This window comes from Taudactylus pleione, unplaced genomic scaffold (assembly GCF_031769625.1).
Source record: "Taudactylus pleione unplaced genomic scaffold, aTauple2 ptg001990l, whole genome shotgun sequence".
NCBI lineage: Eukaryota > Metazoa > Chordata > Amphibia > Anura > Myobatrachidae > Taudactylus > Taudactylus pleione.
In genome coordinates this window covers 3,229,453-3,255,554 of record NW_028286386.1, presented here as the reverse complement: position 1 = coordinate 3,255,554, position 26,102 = coordinate 3,229,453, and the positions used below count along the sequence as shown (strand labels likewise).

General features: G+C 43.1%; 1 protein-coding gene across 4 annotated transcripts in view; it reads left to right on the top strand.

Moving 5' to 3' along the window:
• UNC5A (unc-5 netrin receptor A) overlaps positions 1-26,102 on the top strand; it is a 335,992-nt gene that overhangs the window by 257,909 nt on the left and 51,981 nt on the right. For 3 of the 4 annotated variants that reach the window (XM_088465533.1, XM_088465532.1, XM_088465534.1), the window contains exons 4-8: positions 9,523-9,626; positions 20,546-20,726; positions 22,267-22,434; positions 22,973-23,137; positions 24,976-25,161. In XM_088465533.1, coding sequence (XP_088321659.1) covers positions 9,523-9,626; positions 20,546-20,726; positions 22,267-22,434; positions 22,973-23,137; positions 24,976-25,161 — 804 coding nt within the window. The remainder of the gene's footprint in view (positions 1-9,522; positions 9,627-20,545; positions 20,727-22,266; positions 22,435-22,972; positions 23,138-24,975; positions 25,162-26,102) is intronic. The other variant, XM_088465535.1, reaches the window with a different exon arrangement.

Below are 26,102 nucleotides of genomic sequence, written 5' to 3'. Positions count from 1 at the left end.
TTTGTGTGCGATATCTAGTCAAATGTGTAGATCAGGGGTCAGGGAACTTTTATACCTTTTACCCCAAAATATATTTAGATACGCCGACATTACCCCCTTGATTTGAAAGGAAGGAAATCATATAGTAGTGCCCCCATATAAAGCCCCTGTAGTAGTGTCCCCATAGTTATGCCCCTGTAGTAGTGCCCCCATATAATGCCCCTGTAGTAGTGCCCCTGTAGTAGTGCCCCTGTAGTAGTGCCCCCATATAATGCCCCTGTAGTGCCGCTTGTACAAAAAAAAACACTTACCTTAATCCCCGCTCCTGCATCGGCCGCCATCCTGTCCGCCCAGCTGCTCCTCGGAACTATGGAATAGACGTCATGATGTCTCTCCCATAGTGCGCATGGAGAGAGCCGGAAGCTGGGGGGAAGGAGCTGGGCGCCCGCTGGTAATAACATCTCAGCGGGCATCCGGCTTAGAGCCTCCCTGCGGCACAGCCGGGCATGCATATGAATCATTCTATATTATAGAATGATTCATATGCATGCCCGGCTGTCCATCCATTACCCTCAGGAATTTAATTTTTACCCCATGTGGGGTAATTTACTCCTGTTCCCCGAAAACTGGTGTAGATGAAAACCTGAGAAAACACACACTAAATCCTACTACCACTCGCATTTGTTCAGTGCGACAAGGTAAGAGATATATAATATACTTCTGAAAGTAATGCACAGCTTACAGCCCAAAGCCTCAAAGAAATAGTGCTACATTAAGCAGTATAAACAGATCCCAATCACTTTTCCCAGCTGAATTGGGAAGTCACCATTAAAATGGAATGACTGGAGTTGATGCCCTTTTCAGTGGCAGATGGAGTTATCCAAAATGTTAAATGAGCAGTATGATATTATTATGTTTTAAGAAAGTCAGACTCCAGACTTCATAGAGCCACTGTCGAGTAGAGTAAAAACTTGGTGGAGCCTCTCACTTGGTTCCCTGTTTAAAATATGCTGACATATTATTGCAGGGTTCAGAAGTCCCTATATAGGTCCACAGGTCTTGGCATCTCGATCACTCCCAGCCTGACTGGAGCCTGTTAATGGGATCAGAAGAGGACTACATACAAGCTGAAAGCGGTCATTCACAATAATCATCCTATTAAATGTGACAGTATTATTACAGATCTGCCCATACAGAGTTGTAACTAGAGTTTTTGGTGCCCTGTGCCAGAAAGAGCATTGGCACCACCCCCCACCCATTTTTCAAATAGGGACATAAGACACGCACCCGTAGGGGCCATGGAAGAGTTGGGGGTGGTAAGGAGCTGCTGGGAATAATAGAAGAGGAAGTTACAAGTGAGAATGATAATAAACAGAAAATTGACAGGCCCAAACAGCGCCCCCTGCCCTGCGGTGCCCTGTGGTCACACTACCCTAGTTATGGCCCTGTGCCCACATACATATATCCTCTGTGCGCTTACAAGTCGCGCCATACAATGCGGGAGCTCAGTGTGACTCGGTAATGCCGAGCGTCTTTTTTTTTACCTTCAAATGCGTCTTTAGTCTCACAACAAAAAATGACTGTATTGGCAGCTACAGATCGGTCCACCTACATATAGCCTCCTAGCGCGATAAACAGCTATTCTAGTCGCGCCATGCCGTGGTGTGACTCAGTAGCACTGAGTGTCTTTTTGTGCGTCTTTTTACCTTCAAACGAGTCGTATTCGCAGAACAATGTGAATAGATAGCACAAGCAGCTTCTGCTAATTAAAATGCTATGCAGCATGCCTGTGTTTTTTGAGCGAGTGCGGGTGGTATCTGTATGCAAAATGCTACGTTACATAGTCAGCAGCTGTAACACTGTAACATAGTGTTTAGCATGCAGATACACCCACAGTCACACACAGAACATAGGCATGCTGCATATCGTTTTAATCAGCAGAAGCTGCTTGTACTATCTATTTGCATCGTTGTGCGAATAATACGCATGGCGCGACTATCGCACCGGGAAACTATATGTATGTGGACCGATCTGTAGTTGCCAATACAGTAATTTTTTGGACCACACACACTGGGATCAGCGGGGCCATATTACAGAAGTTCATGGCACAGAGTTTCTTTTATGGAGCCCCAAATTCCCTGCCAGGGGCGTAACTATGTATTGAAGGCCCCATAGCAAAAGTTTGTAAGGGCCCCTATGTACCACCCAATGGTGAAAATGTAACATGTAACTTTGACAAGGAAGATGGGCCCATCAGCGCTGGGCCCCATAACAACTGCACCCCTTGCACCCAAGGTAGTTACACCCATGCTCCCCAAGTCTGCTCCACACCACACAAGTCCCATTCCATACTCTTTCACACCTAAAGCACATTTCTAGGTGATCCATAACAGAAATAGCATTTTCCACTCAAAATGTAGCACTACTGTTTAATATGAATTCATATTTATACATTTATTCAAAAGGTAGCTTACGCTTCTGTGGCGTTGATGTTTTTGCAAATAACTGAATGAGTGAACATTTGTTTTAACCAATGCATAGTTGGAGTTTTCTTACATATTCGACAAGAAGCTTAACTATAACAGACAGACCCATCGACTTTTTACTAGTTGCATCAAACCTTCCCAGATATAGGCAACATTGTGTGACTTCATCCTCTTCATGATAGCATTTGCATATTTCGGGTAATGAAAGATATAATTATCATCTCTGTACAAAGAAGTGTAGGGCCGGGGGGGGGGGGGGGGGCAGAGGGGGCAGTTGCCCCTCCATGATTTCTGTTGGGTAGGCAAAGACTGTGTTTTGCTTCCCATTGACTGTTCTTGTAAAGCTGCACTTTCCATTGACTGTTCTTGTAAGTTGTTCGACAATGGAACAGAGAGAACGAATGATTGCGGTCTGCGGGCGGTTTAATATGTTAGCAGCAGTCTCATTGTCGCCAGATCGTAGCACATACCAGATAATATAGCACAGACCATAACCAGTGATGCAGTGACAATAAATTTATAAATACTCCCAATCAAATGAGATTAGGATGCCAACGAAATCTGAATAAAAACTAGATGAATGACTATGAAAAATGTAGATTTTTAAGATGTACAATTAAATTTATCAATCTTTCTAACAGCTATTGTACTAAATGGTACTGTAGTTAATGTTAATAATAATATTAATAATTATTATTATTTAATAATGTATAAATAAATTTTTATAGTAAAATAAACAAATGAAACTGAGGTTGGCCAACCCCAGAAACACTGCCGAAAATGATCATAGGATTGGGAGTCTTTGTATATCTACAATCACTGTTGCAACTGTCGTAAAACAAGATACCAAACGCAAGAAAAAGGTGCTCCAGGCCCTTTAGTAGTCCTTGGCTTTTTGCTCCCCATGAAAATTTTAGTTCCTACACCCGTCTGTACAGAACGTTTGTATAATGTCCACTTGCAGACCAGCGTGTTCCATTCACACTCTGCAAAGTAACCCGTCTCACTTCTCAGACCAGAGCATTTCCCATGCATGTGTAGAGGACGAGGTCGATCAAAAATTCTACTAAACAAAAATCTCAAAAGCAATCTAACAGCTCTGAACAGTACTGATATCTATTTGTACTCTTTCATCAAAAGTGCATGTAAGCCATCAAATTTACCACACTTATTTCAAGTATTAGCTCAAGATTAGTTTCTAAAAATTGCCATTGCAATATCAGGGTCCTTATAACCAACAAAAGCTTGAAAGAAAAGCTCATCAACATATTGAGAAATTATTGACCGGTGGTCAGCAATTGAAGTGTCTCTAGCCGAATCACCTAAAGAAAAATATTTCACGTCACCAGTAATTACTTCTAGCACCTTTGTACTCATCAAAAGGATAATTTCTTCATAAACTGTAGAAGATAAGTGCTGCTAGAAAAATTACATTTACAACATAATAAATATTGATTTAGAGTTTCTACCTCCTATCTGTATTACTCCTGTTTCTCAAACTGCGAAGTTTTATTATTTTCCTACATGTGTTAATTTTGTAAGCTCAACGCAGTGCACACACTTCATGGCTACAGCTGGTTCCATGACTTTGAATACCAAGATGTCCATGGGCTCATTCACAATTACTAGCTTTAAAAGTGACGTTGAAATCTCCAAAATGAAACAGAAAATATTTCAAGGTGATGGAGAAAGTAATAGCAAATCCCTGTTCAGACTCTTTTTATGTGATAGAGCTGAATCAAGCAGATTTCTCAGATTTTTTATTTGCTTTGAAGAAAAAACTCATTGGTAGAGTTGTGTATGAAATTCTTCATGTAAGTCTTCTTTGTCAGTTGGCCATAGAGATTGGTCCTTTAAAAGTTGTCCAAGCTCTACATCTATGTAGTCAACCACACATTCCTGCTAGATATAGGGTGTGCAAGTGGCCCTTACATACAATGTAGCAGGGCTGGCTCCAGGGATCTGAGAACCCAGTGCCGACTCTTGAGAGAGCGCCCCGCGCGACTGAATTTGGGGGCATGGCCTAATTACCATCGGTCACACCCCCTGTGTGACGTTATTTGGAGGCGTGCCTGCATGGCACATCTCCAAATAACGTCAGGCTGGGGGTAAAGCCCAGCACTCCGTCACTGGCTGGGCTTCCCCCAGCCCTCTCCCATCAGTGAATGGTTGCCGTGCGCATGCGCGCGGCATCCATTCACCCTCTGGGGGTCTGGTACCGCTGCACAGCTGCGGCTGTGGGGGTCCCCAGCCTCCCACTTCGGCCTGCGGGTTGAACAGCGGTACAGTACTGTCCTGCTGAAATCGGATGCTGGAGAGGGGGGCCGCCCTCTACGGGTGGCGCCCCTGTGCGACCGCACTGGTCGAACACCCCTAGAGCCGGTCCTGCAACGTAGTACCATCACAATCTACATATAGTGTGAATGAGCCAGGCCATTCACCAGTGGCGTAACTAGGGTATTTGGAGCCCAGGGCAAATTTGAAAAGGGAGCCCCCCCCATGGGCAAAAAAATGGGCGTGGTCACTTAAAAATGGGGCGTGTCAACATGACACACCCCTTTATTTTCAAACTGAACATTCCTATCCATATGCACCTTAACCCCAGTAGTACCCCTTATACAGTACCCCCAGTATGCAGTTGTGGTCCCTCTCATGCAGGCCCATAGTAGTGCCCCTTATACAGTATCCCCAGTAGTGGTCCCTCTTATACAGCCCCCAATTACTTCCCCTTACTCAGTACCCCCAGTAGTGGCCCCCCAAATGCAGTGCCCCACGTAGTGTTCCCCCTTATGCAGTGCCCCCAGTAGCAGTCCCCACAATGCAGTGCGCCCAGTAGCGGTATCCCCTTATGCAGTGCCCTTTTATATAGTGCCCCCAGCAGTAGTCCCCCCCATGCAGTTTTCCCAGTAGTGGTCCCCTTATGCAGGCACCCTGTAGTGATCCCCCCTATCTAGTGCCCCCTGTAGTGGTCCCCGCAGTGCCCCCCTTATATAGTGCCCCCAGCAGTAGTGTCCCCCCCTCCCATGCAGTGCCCCCAGTAGTGGTCCCCCTGATGCAGGCTCCCAGTAGTGACCCCCCCCCTATCCACTGGTCCCTGTAGTGGCCCTTCCTATTATTGCCCCCAGTAGTGGTCCCCCGAGTGCAGTGCCTCTAGTAATACTAGGCCCCTTTTAGAATGCCCCCAGTGGTAGTCCCCCCCAAGTAGTAGTCCCCAGTAGAGTAGCCCCCCCCCCAGTAGAGGTCCTCCCAATGGCACCCCCAGTAGATGTCCCCCCCAGTAGTAGCCAACCCCTCCCCCGTTGTGCAGATAGGTTTAAAAATAAATAAATATATATAAAAATATACTTACCTGATTCCACGCTGCTCCTGTCCGCGATGCCGCTCCCACCCTCCAGTCCGCCCGGGCTGGCGCGCTCAGCATTATGGGACTGACGTCATGACGTCATGACGTCAGTCCCATTACCCACTGCAGGAGCCGGACGGAAGTCCGGCTCTTGCAGTGGGTGCTGCAGCAGTCAATGAGAGTCTATCTGACTCTCATTGGCTGCTGTTTAACACACGCATCGCCGCCAGCGCTGGCGGCGATGCGTGTGTTATGCACAGCCTGAGCCCGCCTCCTGGCGCTATTGGGCAAGCGCTCAGGGGGAGGGAACGGGCTCAGGCGTGCAGCACAGGACCGGTGCTGGAAGCCTAGCGCCGGTCCTGTGCAAATGTGTAGCGCTGACCGCACTCATTGCGGTCGGCGCTACACTGGCTATCTAGGGCGGGCGGGCCGGTACCGTGGCCGGTGGCACCCCCCCACGCCGCTGGTCCAACGGCGCCCAGGGCACGAACCCCGCTCGCCCTGCCCTAGTTACGCCACTGCCATTCACCCAATAGACTGGCCTGCTCCTTATAGCCATCTCCTGCAGCTTCTAACTGTAATTTTTCTAGTACAGCCTGTAACATGACTGGCTGGTACTATGTCTCTAGTTTGTTCAATTATAGAGGTTTTATGATGTTACTTGTACAATCATACTTTCGGTGGAATTTTACTTTTGATTACTCTTACTGTACGTTCGGACCCGTTCAAGTGCCAGTTCATGCATACACACCTTTACATTCTACAGTAACTTGCGATCCAGGAAGCTCATCTGTCTAAAATATTTACTGAAAAGACACAAAAGTGACACTGCTGCTGAAAGAGTATGGGCAGCCGCAGAAGCACCAGACAGAACGATCAAAGTGCAGACACACTTCACTTTTATCTAATATTATACTATCAAATTGGATGAAAATGAAACTGCACATAAACCCTGATCTTTCTATGCGACCAGTTTTCTTACGAGAAAATATGATCACAATCTCAAGATATTGCATGGATGGGGTGAGAATTGAAAGAACGGCCCGACGATTGTATAAGTGTGTACCCAGCTTTAGGGATACCACTGTACAGCAGACATAGGTAAGGCACGATACATGAGACATAGGTAAGGCACAATACAGGAGAAGAACAGATGGTGAGCTACAGGTTGCTTAAAGTTCCACAATGTAAATATGTGGAAATGCCTAGATAACATAAACTTGTATTTTTTCCCTTTCACATAGGTACAGTCATGGGCATCGGAAGGGGGGGGGGCAAAGGGACGACTTGCCTCCCCCAAACATTTAAATTGGTAGCGGCGGCCGCGGACTGTCAGGGCTGTGCAGCTTTATAGTAATAGGCTAAACAGCCCCTGCACCGAATGTAGGAGGAGGTGTTATGTGTGGTCTTTAAGTTAAAACACCGCACATTACACTCCCTCCTCTGTGAGGTGCAGGGGCTGTGCTGCCTGTTACTATAAAGCAAAGCCCCTTACAGTCTGCGGCCACCACTTAGGTAAGATGGAGGGGAAGGAAAAGAGAGGAGAAGGGAACGATTTTGTTGCCCCCGCCCAACATAAAATCGTTCTGACGCCCCTGGGTACAGTGTACATTGGCCCTGATTCAGAGCCGGACGCTCTGACAGAGCGCTCGCTCTGAATCATGGCCTTCCTTCTGAATTTTTAGAGCGGCCTCCTGGCCGCTCGTATAGCTGTGGGTGACCACCCACAGCTATAGCGAGTGGCCAGGAAGATGGTCGCGATGGTCAAGACCATCGCGACCATCGGGCTTGCGATGAGACCCTTGTGGTAGAGTCTCGTTGCCGCAAGCCCTGGAGTGCTTTTGGCTCTATTAGAGCCGAAAGCACTCCCACTGACATCACTTGTGATGTCAGTGGGGCCGGCCCCAGACGTTAGGCGTTCCCATGGGAGTGCCTCCGTCTGGGCAGCCATGCCCCTGGCACGCCAACCAAAGGAGGCGTGCTGTCACTCACCATCGACAGCACGCCCCCTTTGTAGCGAGACCTGGACCGACGGCTTGCCCGTCGCTATCCGGGTCTTGCACATGCGCACGACAGAGCCGCCTCCATCGTGCACATGCGCACTGGGCCAACATCGACCCGCTTGCGAGCGCTCAGCGCTCGCGAGCGGGTCTGAATTAGGCCCATAATCCACAGTATGATACTTGTATAGCTACAAATAGTGAGAGAGTAACATGAAGAAACTCTTGAGCTGGCCAGATATTTTTTTTATTAATCTTTGAGATAATCTAATTTTGAATTTGACCAATGAGCTACTGTTGGTTATCACTGCTTTCTGAATTAGATGATTGGCGATTGACTTTGCCACAGTTGTCATTGGACGCTGTGATGGTTGAAAGGATTCACACCTACATTTGTGCTCCTACTTGTATTAGGTGCTATCATACTTCTTGGCCACAATCTTGACTGCTAAGTGTGATTTCCTTGGCCAATTTTTGGAAAATATTATATACTAGTTTACTCCTATTGCATAATTGATTCAGATGTTTGATTCCTCCTCCTCTTCCTCCTCCATCCTCTTCATTCTACTTTCTCTTCCTTCCTCTCTCTTCTTCCTCCTCCTTCCTCTTCCTTTTTGCTCCTCCGTCCTCTTCCTGCTTCTTTCTTCTTCTTCCTCCTCCTTCCTCTTCCTTCTTGCTCCTCCTCCTTCTTCTTCAAAAACTCTAATAAAACTAGACTGTCTATTGATAAATAGACAAAGATTTAAGCAGTAAATAGTCTTTTTACTTAGTGAGCACTATCACATACAGTCAATTTTATGACTTACACAACTGTTGTTATAGAGTCATTCTTGTGTCTGTGTCTTATTTAGTATCTTTCCATTTGGAAAATATCACAAGATCACATTGTGACATGATTTTGTCCATACTAATGTATGCCCCCAGATATGCATGAGATTGTGCCCTTCCTCTAGTACATCCCAGAATGCACTAGGGTTTGCTATCTCTCTGTCTTCTCATGTCACTGCATCTGTGTCACCTCACTCACCTTGTCATTTACTCTGGACATGTGCCCACATAATAGTATTTAACTACTTATCTGAAAACCATAGAATGCGGTGTTCCATAAACTAATGTGGCCGCTGATAATCCCGGTGCCTGGTGCCTGCGTTTCCCTACAGTAACTACAAGCAAGCATTTCCTTTGCCCAAAACATGGTTGTCAGGCTCCTTTTCTAATACTAAAAACAAACAAGAGAAGACAGGTGAGCAATGAGGTGGCCCCTTGTTATTTCTGAGCTGGTGCGTCTTGCCACAGGACGCCAGTATAGCACTGCTTTGGGGGACTGTACATCCCACATCAATTTCTGTCACTAGCAATCCTGCCGTGTGAGCTGGAAGCAGGAATACAGCAATGAGAGACAAAATGTACAGGCTAAATGAATGAGGAATACAGATTATTTTAGACCTGCGTACCCCAGGGGGAGGGGAAGGCACTATGTATACATCCTTCTCTGTCACTCTCTATCACTGTCAGCTTATAATGTCTGGTTATACAGAGCTGGCAGGAGCTACAGCACAGAGCCAATAGATGCTCTAGTAGCCGGTACCATTCCTCTTCAGAAACACAGTGCTGCTGATTTACCTGCTATTGTTTGTACATCTCTTATTCAGATATCCACATGTAACTCTGCTATATCTTCTTTAACTCTGTTGTTTTTTTTTTCTCCGCTAAGACCTCCGGAAGAATTTTGAGAAGGAGCCAGTGTCGAGGGAAGTGTTTCTGGATCAGGAGGTAACTTTGTTATGTCAGCCACCTGAGGGGATTCCTCCTGCAGAGGTGAGTGCTACAAAAGTGACACCAAACATTACTCCACTGAGTGCATCCCTTACACATAACTAGTTGTCAAGGGGAGTATGTAAGAATTAGTTTTATCTTGTTCCCCTGTTACATATCACCCCAGATCCTACAATGCATCTGACTTTATCTGCTTTTGTAGCAGGCAGCATAATATAGATTATGCATATAATTATGAAAACATTCTGACGTGTGCTATCACAGATCAGATAGGCACAAACAAATTGTGAATTTATTAAAGGGTGTCAGTGTTTAAGGGCATATGGTACATGGAGTTAATTACCATTTACAACGTATAGTCTGCTCTGGCACCATTGCTTTGATGTGCCTACTTAAAATTATCTGTGTGTTTTGTTTCTTTCTCTCTAAAATGCAGTGACATAATAATACCGCAACAATAGAAAAAGTCATGTTCACAAAACATGCAAAGCAGTGACAAGAGAAAGACAGAGACAAAAAGAGGAGAGAGGGTTATGGTATAAAAGATAGATAGTAAAAAGGTCGTCAATATCTAGATAGACACCGATCTTAGACAGGCAATAGGTCGACAGGGACAAAAGATGGACAGGGACAAAATGTCGGCATGCTAAAGGTCGACATGGAAGAAGGTCGACCTGTACAAATGGTCGACGGGTCGAAATGTCACCACGGAAATAGTCCGCACACAAATGGTGCCTATCCCAAACCGTTGGGGTAAGTGCCTACCCCTAACCCTCTGGTAAGTGCCTAACTCTAACCCTAAAAAAACAAAACTAAAAACTAAAAGGTGTTGACCATTTGTGTCAACCATTTTCGTGTTGACCTTTAAACCATATCGACCATTTGTACCTATCGACCTTCTTCCATGCAACTTTTAATATGTCGACCTTTTGTCCTTGTCATCCTTTTGTCCCTGTCGACCACATCTAACCCTGTCCCTGTCGGTCTGTCTAACATCTGGTTTCTATACAGACATTGTCAACCTTTTTACTATCTATAGTCCGGATACCAGGAGGGAGAGGGGCCTATTTATCATTAAATATTTGCAGCATATTCCTAAAAAGCACCTGTTTTCGGGGATAGTCAGAAGTATTAAGTGTCCCCCAGATGTATTCATTACTAACAGTAGCCGGATCCCCCATAGTTTTCTAAGGGGGATGCGATGTGGTCACTTCACTCCGAGCACTTCACAGGGACGGAGCCCATGTTACTGCCATTGCTATTTAATATATCCTGGCGCTATCATCACATACTGCAATATGATCATGGGCCCTAATATCACCCCCAGTTAACATTGAGGATGCAATTATTGATAAATGGGCCTCAGAGAGAGTTGGGGAAGATACCAATTCTCGAAATAAATGAACAGAAGACATGAAACACAAACACACAAGATCTGCCGAGGTTTCTGTTGTTGTTGATTATAGTTGATTTACAAAAACAAACAGCAATATGTAAGTTAGTCAATTAGTCAAAGCATGATGCAAAAGCTATGGCTTTATGTAACATAAGCATCTATAAAGGCCTACGCAAATGCACAAGAATATGCTATTATTTCAAATGTAGCTGGAATACAGTGGTAGATTAAGTGGCTTTCTACAGTTCATGAGACAGGAAACCTGTATTATGGTGCCGATAGGACACGGCCTGTGCCTTATTATTATTATTGTTGTTGCAGCAGATACTTATTATTTTTTATTCACATAGGAACATAAACAGAACATAAACCAATTAGCCCTGCTTGTCTGTACATTAACCTGAACTGCAGGATGTCTCACTATACTCTCGCCTACTAAATAGACTTAAACCCAATATAGAAGGCCATTTATAGCTGCATCTTACTAAAGATACTGAAGAGTCCTTTAGCTTCAACTTTCAGTATCGAGTTTTACCCTACTCAGAGCTGGGGTCATGTACACACAAATATTAAGTATCCTCCAGATGTACTATGGAGCGATCACAGCAGATATCTATAATGCTTGTCGCAGTCCTTCCATTTTTGTCCGAAACTGCAGCCCCCATAGGTTTGCCCCCAGGAGAACTCCATCTCCAGATGCCCTATAGTAGCCTATGGGCTATTAATTCTGAATTTTTTTCGGGGAGGGAGTCTAAAAGATACCTCCTTAGCCTTGCTCGATGGTTTAGAAATCAATTTAGTAGCTGTAATGTCCTTTCTGAGCAGATAGCGGTGTCATCAGATGGCAGAATTAACAAATGCTGATAGTAGCCATCTCCTTCATTACCATAGCGATGTTCATGGTAAACGTTTTCTCTCAGTCAATCTCTAACTTCGGTCACCTTTATGTGAGACATCTCAAGAGTCGAGCACCACACAGCCAAAGCTATAGGCCGTTCTCGGGAGAGCATCGGGAGCGGTGTGATTACATGTTTAGGCATGCAGATTTTGCCCACCAAGGAGAATGCTTCCTTCAGATGTGTGTTTACACAATGATGGTACACGAAAGCCACACCTGCATGCTGGAGGTTGTGTACCCATCGCTGAGGTGGGCAGTAGATGTATTCTCAATACCTGGCCCATACGGATCGATGTGCTCCACTGTTTGGTATTTTGGCTCCCTCTCCGTCTCTCCCCGGTGACACATGCACCGTCTGACAGCCACACATGCGCTTTGAATGCCGGGGTGATTGCGTTACGCTATCACACTGCTTCCAGCTCTTTGCCAGGATGGGTTCTTGTTGGAGCCGTCTCCTGGTAAGAGGATTTTAGAAAATTAGCATGAAAATATTAATTTTCACATTGCAAATTTGGGTACAAAATATTTATCACATACTCATTAAAAATGCGGATTGTGATAAATATGCCCAAGAAAGAGAGAGCTACAGCTTATGACGAAAGCCAACAGAACCACAACCGTACTGAATTATGGTGTCGAGTCAGGTAGTCGACATTCAGAATTTAAGAGTCACAGCAGTAGCAGCTGCTGGAACCTTACTAAACAAGGTTGGAAAACTCAACAAAGAATGTCCCAATTGGCTGCAAGGTATGAAGAAGATAATCCAATGTAGGGGGTCCAATGCATGGGCAAAAAACAGGGTATCACCGTTGACCAGTTTTACCTCTTTTATGGAGGTTTTATGAAAAAGTTATATGAACCAAAGTCAATCGACTTTTAGGGGTTAGTTCAATTAAGTGCAAATTTGCGAATACAATTTTGTTTCATGAAACTAGCACACTTCACACTAATGTGTGCACCCAAGAACTGGGCAATCCATTGCGAAATGCCAATTTCTGCTACTCGCACCGAGGTTGCGCGTACAAAAAAGCAAACTGGGAGAAGAGCATGAAAAAGTGGGAAACCGTCCTAGACTCCAAACAAGTGACAACTGAGATAGCAGAACCATATAGAATTCTGCTAGTGGCCATAAGGAACTACTGGAGGCTCTTAAATAGTGTTAAATGGCTGATATTGCACTTTTTTTTATTAATGATTGAAAAATTATAGGAAGCAAGTGTTTTTCATCGAATTAAAGTCACATTTTGGGTTACAGGAAACTGCCTGTACATACATTTTTCAGTGTTTTGTAAAAAGTAAGAATAAACGCCTTTAGCGCCCATCAATATAATTGTCCCACATAATTGAACCCATTATTGAGCTTTTTATAGAAATTCATCTAAAAACTGACATCTTTATTGGCCAATTTATGCAATTTTATCCCCTCCAAGTGCATGATTATTCATTGGGAGGGATGTACCAGAGTTTCTGTACTATTTCCTGACATTGTTACCTTACAATAAAGATTGTACTTACCGTTTCACCTGCTCAGGAAGGTGTGCACAAAATAACATGAATTTTCTCTAAAAAAGCAATGCAATTGCAACTGAAATTCGCTGTGCAAGTTTGCAGTGAGGACAGCTTGTAGATCCCGACTCATATAGTCAGTAAGTACTGGGGTTAGGGGGAGCGCTATGGTTAGGCACTAGGGGGTGGGTTAGGTTTAAAGTGCGGGCGGGGGTGTTAGGTTTAGGCACTAAGGGGGAAGTTAGGTTTAGGCACTATGGGAAACGTTAGGTTTAGGTAGCGGGAATGGAGGGTTAGGGAGAGGGGGAGGTTTAGGATACTGACAACAAGTGTCGGTATCCTAACCCTGTCAGCATGCTGGCGTCGCAATGCTAACCACTGGTTTCCCGAGCACCAACTTCTTTTCTAATGACCAGTCTCTCTGGTATTTTTTGAAGAATATACTACTCATGTTACCAAGAATAGTCACTTTATTATTTGACACTGTCAATTGGCAACAAGTTTTTGGCAATATGATCATCAGTGGCATGGACCATACTTTTAGCTTAAATTGCCTCAGCTTTATGTTGTGGCACACTCTACGAGCAAGATCCTCTTTAAGAATATATTTCTCCTTCATAGCAATAGGAACATATTACCAGATGATTCATGCATTTTAGTATTCTTGGTGGTCGCTTAGCCTGGAGAAAGACTTCAATAGTCCTGTATCTCTCCACTAGACTGACATATTGTTCTGCATCTTTCGGTACATTTGACCAACATAGTGTTGGGTCATGGCATTAAAGACCGGGGGTGGGGGTATATTTATCAAAGGTTGATTTTAATTGATTTAAATATCAACATCGATATTGTGTTTCTGGGGCTAAATCACACATTTACAGTACTAATACTTAAAAAATAAATAAAGTGTCTGTTACTAAATGTGTGATTTAGCCCTAGAAACACAGCATCAATGTTGATTTTTGATGGATTTTAAATTGAACAAAATAGATTAAAATCGACCTTTAGTGGATATACCCCCTGATGTTCATGTTCAGCACCACATTCTTTATACCAGGTGATCTGGATAATAGATATGTGCCAACTGATTTGCACAATAATTTGTGTACAGCTATATTAATTCTAAGCCATACTAAAATTTTGCCTTTGAGAATAATTGCTTCTTGATGTCCTGTTTAATGAGTACAAAGAAAACCGTTTTGAATTCACCATCACAAAAGCTTGTGCAGGTATTTGGATACTGTTCAAAATAAAATTCTAAGCAAAGGAAATAGAACACACAAAAATAATGAAACCATTACAAATATTGAGAAGATACAATTATCAGGGCCATACTGATTATTGTATTCGTTAGAATTACTCTGTTATAATGTGATATCTCTTTTTCTTTTTTTTATTAGAATAATTGTCAGCAATTGTTCTATGATGCCTCAATAAAAAATTGTTAAAAAAGAAATATTGAGGAAGAAGAATTTAGAAAATGTTAAAACAAACATGCGTAAAACCATTCTGAAATCCCACACATATATTATTGAATGAGGAATGATCTAGCGGGAACAACTAGGAAGATATTAGTGTATGACAAGATAGTTAGAATTTTACAGCAGTAAGTAGCTTTTATGATAGTTTTTGCTTTTCTTGGGCCTGGTATTACACCTGCATGACTTTCTGGTGCTTGCTGTTCTTTGTCAAACAATAGTTGTGCATGGGTTTAGGCTCCAGAATGTCAGCAATAAGATTTCTTATGCACAAAAGATATTTAGACCGGCATGTACTAAAGGGTATAATGCGGTAAAACTCCAGAAAATGGGTTATACCACATTTTTCATATGTACTAAGCGCCAGAATGCAATGCATTCCAGTGTTTTGTCCCAGTGGGTAACGCCACCTTTAGGTGGTGTTATCCATGGAAGCCTATGGGCTTCTTACCAGGACGCTTAACCTGAGAGGGATCCGATCCCTCCCATCACCCCTCCGCGGCCTGTGTCCTTCTGACCATGCACAGAAGGATGCCATAGGGACTTCTGGGTTTTAAACCCAGAAGTCCCTCTGTCCAGGGGCATCGCAAAGGACAGCTCTATCAGGAGAGCTGTACTTTGCGATGTATATCGCTTTTCTAGATACATACCGCATTAATCATACGTGAAGAGAGACGGGACATACCGCATCACAGATGCAATGCTTAGTACATCCCGCCCTTAATAATTTTGCTGCCTCAACTGTAAACTCTATGTTGGTGCCTGTCACACACTTAGGTGGCCACCAATCAGGTGCAACTTCATACCAGGAGCCTGGTGGTGAGATAGTTGTTGGTGCCCCCTTCTGCTCACAATAACTACCAGTGCCCCAGTCCCAGCAGCACTCACACACACTCCCTGTAAATCACATTCACTACTAACACACCAGCAGCACCCAGACACACACTCTCCCCCCTGCATTTACTGCCAACATGACTGCAGCACCTCCCCCCTCGCATTCACTGCTAACACCTTAGCACAGGGATGGGGAACCTCAGGCCCGGGGGCCCTATAAGGCCAGCGGAATCATTTGGTCTGGCCCTCTGAGCTTTTTTCTGCTAGCTTCATCTGGCTAGCAGGGTGCCTAGAATGGCACCTTAGGATGCTTCAGATGGTCATACCGCTGCTCTTACAGCTCCCCGGAGCACCCTGAGAATGCTCCGGGCATTGCTGTAATCTCCGGCAATTGTGGCCCTGCCCCCATGTGACATCACAAGGTGGGGGCGTGGCATGCACCAGGCCCGCAAATATTGTTATATATATCAAAATGGCCCTCGGCAGAAAAAAGGTTCCCCACCCCTGCCTTAGCAGATCCCACAGCAGCACAAAGGCACACACCTTATCTTCGTGCATTAGCTGCTAACACACTAGAAGCCCCCAGACACACACTCTACCCCCTGCATTCACTGCCAACACCCCAGCAGAATCCACACAATCTCCTCCCAGCATTCACTACTACAATCCCAGCAGCACCCAGACTCCCTGCCCCTGTTTTCTTTGCCAACACTACAGCAGCACCCAGACACACATGCTCCCCCCCTGCATTCACTGCCAACACTTAAGCAGCCCCCAGCAACACTCCCCCCACCCTCATATATTCCCTACTAACATCTTAGCAAAACCCAGACACACACCTTCTCCCTCTGCATTTACTAGAATACCCAAACACACACTCTCCACCCTCATACTAGCAGGACCCAGTTACACACTCTCTCCCCCTGCATTCTCTGCCAACACACCAGCAGCACCCAGACATACACTCCTCCTCCAAATAACAACCAACATCCCAGCACACAAACACTACCTGTTGCTGATCATGGTCCTATGCTCTTGCTTTGTGCTGCTCCCACAGTACAACAGAGGCAGCAGGTCCTGAGTATGGGGAAAGAACAACAAAGGAATGAGGGGCCAAGCACTCCAGTCTCTGCCCCGCCCCTTTTATATACATTGGTGCGGTTTCCTTGCTTGAGATCTGTCCCTAGAGACCGGTCTATAAGCTGGCAGAGGGAGGACTGTGGCACACGTCTCCTGGAATCCCTACATATTCCTATTCCGGGCCAATGAAGGTCAATGTGCGCCCTTCAGGGTTGGTGTATTTCCGCGCCTGCCACCAATGTAGTATCTGCAAAAGTAGGCAACAACGTATATTCTTTTGCATTCTTTTACTCTGCAGCTTAGTACTTCAGCAAGTTGAGAAGCACTGGGCTCACAAGTACATAGTAATCGGATGGCTTCCTGCAAGCTTACTACTTACAGACATATGGAAGTATTATTTTAGGTTTAGAATAGTACATCCTCTGTACAAGTAGTTTTTGGAGCAGGCTTCTTCAGGTTTCTAATTCTAATTTCCACTATGGTTCTCACAAGAGGATCCTGCAGGGGACTGTGAGACATGGCCTCTCCACAGGAACCCTGCTAAGAGACTGGTGATTATTGGAGTTTATCCCAGTTTATAGTAATGCTCATCTTCAACAGTAATAATCCATTTATATATACAGTATATCCCCATCTCACAAGATAAATCCGTTCATTTAAAACCAATAAATACAACACTAGAAATAAAAGTCCTATTTAAGACTTTTGAGCAGTAGAGATTTACCAGGAGCTTCTAAAGGCTCATACACACTAGACGATGTGCTGTATGAATATTGGTGAAAGGTTTCCCTTGAACTTTCTGTAGTGCAGGACAAACGATTTTGGGTGTACACACTGAAAGATATCTTTAAAGTTAACATGTGGCAGGATGACTTCAGTGAAGTCCTCCGGCCACATCTCTGAACAGGCAATTCTTGACGATATCGTCAGATTGGCTGCATGTACGGACAACAAAAGACATGGTTAACGACCCACGTGAGCGCACATCATTGGTCGTTCACTGCATACACACTGAACGATATGAACAATATATTGTTGAACGATATCGTTATCGTCCATATCATTGATAAGAATCTTCTAGTGTGTATGCGGCTTTAGAGATGCGGTCCATAATAAACAATCTGCATGCATGGGCAATATGATTTATACGTCCAATGTAAAAGAAAAGACATGAGCCTGTAAAGATCACGTGACCAACTGTAGCCCAAGCAAAGCCTTACTCATGTGATTCATGAGCATTGTGTTCTGCATAAATAGCCCTACACTCCACAGGCTCATGTTCATACACTACTTCTTGAATGTGAAAGCAGGTTTACATGCGGATTAGATTATACCACAAAGAAGATTCATATCTATAAACCTACTTAGTTACAGTTAAGCATCTTATATAAAGTAAAAGTTTTTATTTAGCTAGACCTTAGTACTGACACTGGTGATCTACACACCACATAAATATATACATTCACATTGTTTATGAAAAAAGCTTCTATTATGGAAAAAAAATAAAAAAAGCATTTTCAATGCCATTTTTCTTTCCGAAATCTGCCGACATTATTACTACTATAATAAATAGACCCTGATGCACAGCAAATAAAACTGCACAGGGAAAACTGTATAACTCTATGAATGTGCTGTACCAGGCTCACTGATGCAATACAAGGAAGAGGAACTCTGACTCAAATATATAATCAATGAAAATTATGTTTTAGTGATACATGATAAACCACCAATGGCTCTAACATCGATCTGGCCATCTTTAAGGTTATGGTGACATGCTATGTAATTACATTACCAAGGAGGCATATCCAAGTACCAAATCAAATTCATCCATGATGATGGTAACATTTGTTACAGGCATTATCTCATTGTTGCTATGCGCTGTGGATACCTGTCTGCAATAAAACAAAAACAACTAGCACTATATTAATGTTACAAAATATGTGACAACTGTACAATAAAGGTTAATGCTCATTACTGGAGGTTTGTTTATTGTTTTTTGTGCATTTTAATCCACATAAAATATACATTGTTTTATGTACACATTTGATATACATTTACGAGTATGTTCAGTCTGTGACAGGGACAAGTTGTTGGCCTAAAACTACATACATACTATTGGACAGGGTCAGACTGGCCCACAGGGGTACAGGGGAAATCCAGGGTGGAGCAGGCTCATGGATGAACTTGGGTGCTTGATTTGTTTCTATAGAAACTACACTAAGATTAGCCTTACTGCTGATCAAAGTGGGTGGTGCTCACAAACCGCTACCACCTCTTTTGGGCGCTGTTCTTTGCATGTCCTCTCTAATGGTTGGCCAAGTCCATCTGTTGCAGCTGGTCACACCCCCTCTGGTGGCTGGTCACACTGCTTAAGCTTGGGCCCCTACCACTGCTTTCCCTACTGGGCCCTTCATGTCCCAGTCCGACACTGCTGTTGGAGCATGTTGACAGGTGTGAAAATAAAAATCATCCTACTAAATGAGACAGTACATATTAGTGTGTGTTTAACTAGTGCGTATAATAAGCATCAATGCAGCTGAAAACGTACATTCAGCTCAATGAGATGCATTAATGAGGTGTTTACAGATGTGTTCGGCTTTAACAAGATAGTAACTTCTTGTTTTGTTACAGATACATGTTTAAAATGAATGCAGCTTGAACACACTTGTAAATATATATAAAACATATAAAACGCAAATATTAACGCAATATGATTTTATGTTTGCACATATTTACCCATTCCACTTTATGATGCTTATTATTTTGACTTGAGTAGTCAAATCTAGGTCCAATTTGACCATACACCTATGTCAGCAAATAGTACAAATACTGTATCACCATCCGGTTGATTCTATGGACATAATCAGTGCAGTTGGATGATCATGTGCACATTGTAAGATCATGGACAAAGGGCCTGATTCACTACGGATCGTCATTCTGCTTATACGCACGCACCGCAGTTACTAATATCAGCTGTGCTATTTAAATGTTAGCATTCACATTGCGATCGCATCCTGACATAAGGACTACCACTTCCCCTTACTCACATCTGTATACTAGGGGAACATAGCGAAAGCATCGGTAACATCGGACCAAAATGCACACTTCCACAAGCCCTGACCTTACTCAGAAATTGCTACTAGCCACACATGCTATCAGTGGTTTGGTTGCTTATAGCCACACAGTGGATAATTTATACACGCCCCTGCATCGCCGTTGAAATGCACTGGCAAGCCTGCGCTCGCTCAACCATCCCCCCATCACCACCCACAAACGGCACTTCCTGTCAATCACTCTCCTCTGGGTCTGCGTAGCCTCTGCAAATGCAGTTCCCATCGCAATTGCTAGTTCGTGCACGCACACTGTGATGCATACGCATGCGCGGTGCAAATTATTCAACTTATTGTGTGCGTATAAGCTACTGCGTTTCTTGCTGAATCAGGCCCAAAGTCATTTGCATTTTCTGCCCATCCCAAACAGATGTTGATCGAGGTTAGCTATAATTTTGGGCCAATACACAATGCAATTTGTGACCAATTAGCTATAAATCAACTTAACTGGTGTAAATGCAGTGTGTTCAGGCAACATATATATCATTTTTATCTATACTTTTAAACTTATATTGCTGATGCCAATTTTCTATGAAAGATTTGGCCCTTCAGTGTTTATCAATTAGGATTATGGTTTATTTCAAGCTATGCTACATTTTGTTTTAATTATTATCTGTTCTGTCTATTCTTTCTCCCACATCTCACCACGGCAATGTAAGGTGGAGTGGCTGAAGAATGAGGACATCTTGAACCCTGATGTGGATTCCAACATTTTCATTGGGACAGACCACAGTCTGGTTCTAAGACAGGCTCGTCTAGCTGATACGGGGAACTATACCTGTGTGGCCAAAAATATAGTCGCTAGGCGGAGAAGTAATTCAGCAGCCATTACTGTTTATGGTAAGCTGGAGGTTATTATATGTACTATGATTGCCAATAATAGGCTGAGGGTCGCACAAATGGTCTAACATTAAGGAATCCCAACAATTGACTTGTATGAAATTTGGCCGCATTTTCCATATATACCAAGATCTGAAATGCGATACATTCCAGAGCTTTGACCCTGTGGGTAACGTCATCTTCCGATTGCATTTCTAGGTACATACTAGTGTTATTAATGCAGTTATGTACCCAATAAGTGGCAGGATGTTCCGCAACGGCAGTGAGATGCTTAGTACATTCCGCCCATGACTGGGTTCTTCAGTTTCCTTATCATAAAATGCCTTACTCCACAATGGCTGATGCTAATGCTGATGCTGCATAGAGCAATCTTATTGGAAACATCTTAATTGTTGACAGGTTCTTGAAACTTTTCAATATACATAGTATAAATGTGATTATTGTAATGCCGTGACAATATCTGCTGCTTTCTGCAGGCTAGTTATAAGTTAGACAGTAATAGTGAATTGTTGGAGCCCACCTGATGGATTATGCGATATAGCTTAAAGTGCCTACACACTAGACGATGTGCTCATGATGTGATATTATTATTATTAGTATTATTACCAGTTATTTATATAGCGCACACATATTCCACAGCGCTTTACAGAGAATATTTGGACATTCACATCAGTCCCTGCCCCAGTGGAGCTTACACTCTATATTCCCTACCACATGCTCACACACACACACACTAGGGTTCATGTTGGGAGCCAAAAAACCTACTAGTATATTTTTGGAGTGTGGGAGGAAACCGGAGTAAACCCATGCAAGCACACAGAGAATATACAAACTCCACAAAGTTACGACTGTGGTGGGAATTGAACCCACGGCCTCAGTGCTGTGAGGCAGTAATGCTAACCATTACACCGTCTGTGCTGTCCGATATCGTGAGCGATTTCCCTTGAACTCTCCCCAGCAGCTCCCAGGCTCTCCAGGACATGATATGGTGCTAAAAAGTGTCCAATCTGACTAAAGATCAATCTGCACAAAATTGTGTATGAGATTGGCAAATCTTGCCTGCTGTAGGCAAGATCTGAAGATGCGATGTACGACCCATGGGTACGAGCATCGGCATCGTGACACTCACGATTTGGACATATTTTACGCGATTTGTCGTTTCGTCAAAATCATTCAAATTGTTTAAAATATCGTTTGGTATGTACGCACCTTTAGGCCAGACAAAATCAATGACGTGTAGTGAGCAGGATGGTTGATGACCACGATCTGATAGTATGTGCCCATATTTACTGCTCATGCTACTCCGGCCCCAGAGGATCCATCTGAGCTACTTGGCATGTGTGTGTACAACTAGCAGTTTGTTTACCCAGTAACAGCCAAGAGAACTTAACACTCGCATTTCACGCTATTTTGTATTAAAAGTAAAGCATTTATGTGGCTTTTATTATAGCATCTCTGTACCAAGGATATAATCTGTTCCTCTGCTGGTTGAGTAAAGGTTGCATATATTGTACAATGCTGTGTATCTGCTTTTTCCAAGTTAATGGAGGATGGTCATCGTGGACTGACTGGTCTCCGTGCAGCACGACCTGCGGAAGAGGCTGGCAGAAGAGAAGTCGGAGCTGTACTAACCCCACACCTTTAAATGGAGGCTCATTTTGCGAGGGTCAGAACATCCAGAAAACAGCCTGTACAACCCTTTGTCCCGGTAAGATATGGGATCCTTGTGTCATAGCTCTCCCACTGTCTATCTGCCAGGATGTCTGATCATGCCGCAGGGAGAGATATTTTGATGGATAGATTGCTATTTTGACATACCCAAGCATACCAAGAAAATGCTGAGCTCGGTACATTGAGGTAATGGACCAGCATTATAGGAAAGTATGAAGGTTAACTCAGCACCTTGTAACAAGGGCAGGACTGGGCGTGGAACTAGACAGTCATATGCTTATTACCAGTGAATAACTCGGTGGAGATACCTGTGTGTTATGTAGTAATAGAGAAGAAAGAGAGATTATTTTGTGCTGAGGATAGACACGCATAGGGAAATAGCTACATTATGCATGATGCAATGAGGGGAATGGGGAAGGCTGCATCCTACAGAGTACGAGAGCAGATGGACCGTTTAGAAATGATATATAGAGAAAACCTGGCACTTGCATGAGATGGAAAGCGAGCTTTTAGGCTGTGCTAGACCTGCTCAGTTTATAATTGCTTTTCTTTTGAACGGCTGGCTGTGTACACAGTGAGTGGAGGATGGGCAGAATGGAGCTACTGGTCTTCTTGTACCTCTGACTGCACCCACTGGAGAAGTAGGGAATGTACTCAGCCTGCCCCACGGAATGGGGGGCTGCAGTGTCAAGGACCTGACACAGAGACCCGAAACTGCACCAGTGACCTCTGCATGCACAGTAAGTGTTACCTATCTGGAACACTGGCACTGCAAAAATGGCTTTCATCCTTTTCAAGTAGACCATAAGGCAACATTTATAATATGTAGGTAAATGATTATATGGCACATCATCTGCACCTCTTTAATTGAGAGCATGTAAATATTAATTGGTGACTTATTCAGCATAATTTATTATATTTGTAACAGCTTCATAAAATAACATTTTCACTTTGCCACTGATGCAACTAGGTTTAAAAATAATTGTCCATCTGTCACAGGTAATGCATTGATTTCTGTATCTAGTTCTTTCAGTTCAATGATTATATATTTAATCCTGACTTCAAAAGGAATTGAATCTAAAAACAATCTATACTTATTAACTTTGTTCTCTATGGAATCAGTTCTCTAGAGACATAATTTCACCTGCGAGAGTTAAGACGATGTTTCATGTTACTGGATCAAACTACTGTCTGTTTTGCTGTTGGCAATCCATGCAAGTTACAGATTGTTACTTTAGGCTGTTTCTTCAAGCTGCTCTTCCTTGGGGTACATGTTAGCAGGGTGCATAGATTTGGTTCTATGTTAGATTTTAATAGTGTCATAGAAGATTTTAGAAAGATCTCTTAATAGCAGATATTATGTGAGAACATTGAAATAGATTTAGACATGTATAAAGTGCACTTTTCGTATAATAATCCCCATGTAATTATGTAAGTGAATGAGCCATTATTCCTCAAATTATAGCTCCTATAAGCGAACTAAAGAGAAAGTAATGCTCTCACCTTTCCTTACACTAAGGGCTTTCATCCCACATCAACCTGTTTCTCATTTGCCTGCTGTAATGTATCTGTTTTGTAGTTGCTCTTAAATTACTTGTTCGGTTTAATCAGTGATAATTCATTATATAAACAATACTGATTAAGACAAGATAAATCATTTACTAATGTCTGCTGCATAGGAAGAGTTAAATGAATTGTACAGATTAATTAAATGCCCCCTCTCAAAATCTATTTCTGATTAAGTTCTCTCAGGGATTGTAATGTTGATTTTTCTACAAGTCAATATATTTTCTTTTCATTCAGTTGTAATCATGTCTTTGAATATTGTAAAGTAAATATAGCTATGTACACTGCTAGTTACAAAGGCATCTGTCATTGTGCATGACTCATTGTAGTCATTTCTTCTACAGTCTCAGCTGACTTTCACTCACTTTTAAAAGGCACAACACTGAATGGAGGAAATGTATATTCTGTACATACAATGCTAAACTGTATCACTTTCTCTGCTTTTTTTGCATATATATAAGAGCAGTAAAGTTGGTAGATAAATCAATTCTGTACTAAGTGGTGATCTAATGGGAATACTCAACTAATGAGGCATGGGTGGCAGTAATCAGATATGACTTTGCTTATAGGCACATGAGAGGTGTACAGTGTCTACAGGGCACGAGTGGGCTGACACACAAACAAAGCAATCACATTCTGTCTAAGAGAGACGGGCACATTGGCCTTGTGCTGCTTGTCATAAGTGAGCCCAAATGTCAGGCAGAACTGAGCTTTACTCTACAGTGGGCAGAGGATAAAGGGATTCAATTTGCTCTGTGGAGCCTTGGGTTCTGATAACTGTGGGATGATTTGAAGGAAAAGGAGCAGTTCCTCTTACATTATAACTGTTTTGTGCATTAGCATTATTATATTGGTATTACAATTAGGTAAATCAACGTCAATACCGTTATATTGAATCTATTCTAAACAGGTGACATTATAAGAGACGGTAGCATAGCCTGTTTGCTTATTGCCATATATCTCCTGTACAAATATTCATTTTGTCTCATTTTTCTTTCTTTGGGTGCTGCAGCTGTGGGTGCCCCTGAGGACGTGGCCCTGTATGTGGGAGTGGTGGCAGTGGCGGTGTTCCTAGTACTGCTATTAGCAGTGATACTGGTGTGCTGGCGCAGGAAGGAAGGCCTGGATGCAGATGTGGCTGACTCCTCAATCCTTACAGCTGCTTTCCAGCCTGTCAGCCTGAAGCCTGGCAAAGCAGGTGAAGTCTGCAGTGTGTTGTAATTAGGTTCATTTATTAACCCCTGCACAAGCATAATGCTTGTACATCTGGCTGTTTTGACATATATTTAGTTGCTGTTATATAATTGATGTAAATACATGTGATTGTAGAATGTTTGTTAGCTGCGGGGTAGAGGATAACTGCACTAAAAGGAGCAGTGGTCACGTTGGCTGCAGGCTCTCTCTACTTGTACTGTTGTATAGCTCGTGAGCATAACATAAGCCATTTCAGTGTACCACTGGCTGTATGTATTGCTTATTGTGGAACTACTTATGACATCTATAAATATTGTTTGATGACCTCAATAATTTAATAATTGAACATTATCTGTCATTTAAAAATGTAGTTCATTTTATAGTTACTTTATATTTTGGTTGTCAAAAGGCTTATAAATAATGCCCAGCAGTACATTTGTAGTGGCTTTTACAATGCACACACACATTATATAGAGAATATATATATTATTAATCTCTTACCTCAGATGCTATTCCTTTTCTGTCTCTACTTCTAACACCACCTCAACCCCTTCCTCTATATGTCCATGTTCCCCAAGGGTACATCGTTAGAACCCTGTTCTTCTCACTTTATAACTCCTCCCTTGGAAATCTCATCAGCTCCTTTGGTCTCCAATACCATCGCTACACTGATGACACTCAGATTTACCTATCCTCCCCTGACCTTTCTCTCTTAGTCCTCTCTTGGATCTATTCATCCCAAAGGGCCCAAAATTTTCTCAAATTAAACATGTCCAAAAGTTAAATCATCTTTTTCCTCTCTTCCAAGGACCCATGCTCTCTTTCCCCCTCTCTTTGTCGATAACATCTCCCTCCTGACCATCCTCCAAGTCTGCAGCTTGAGCGTCATCCTTCAAGTCCTTCACTGCGCATAATCAAAATATATCTCACTGTTGCCATTTCCAC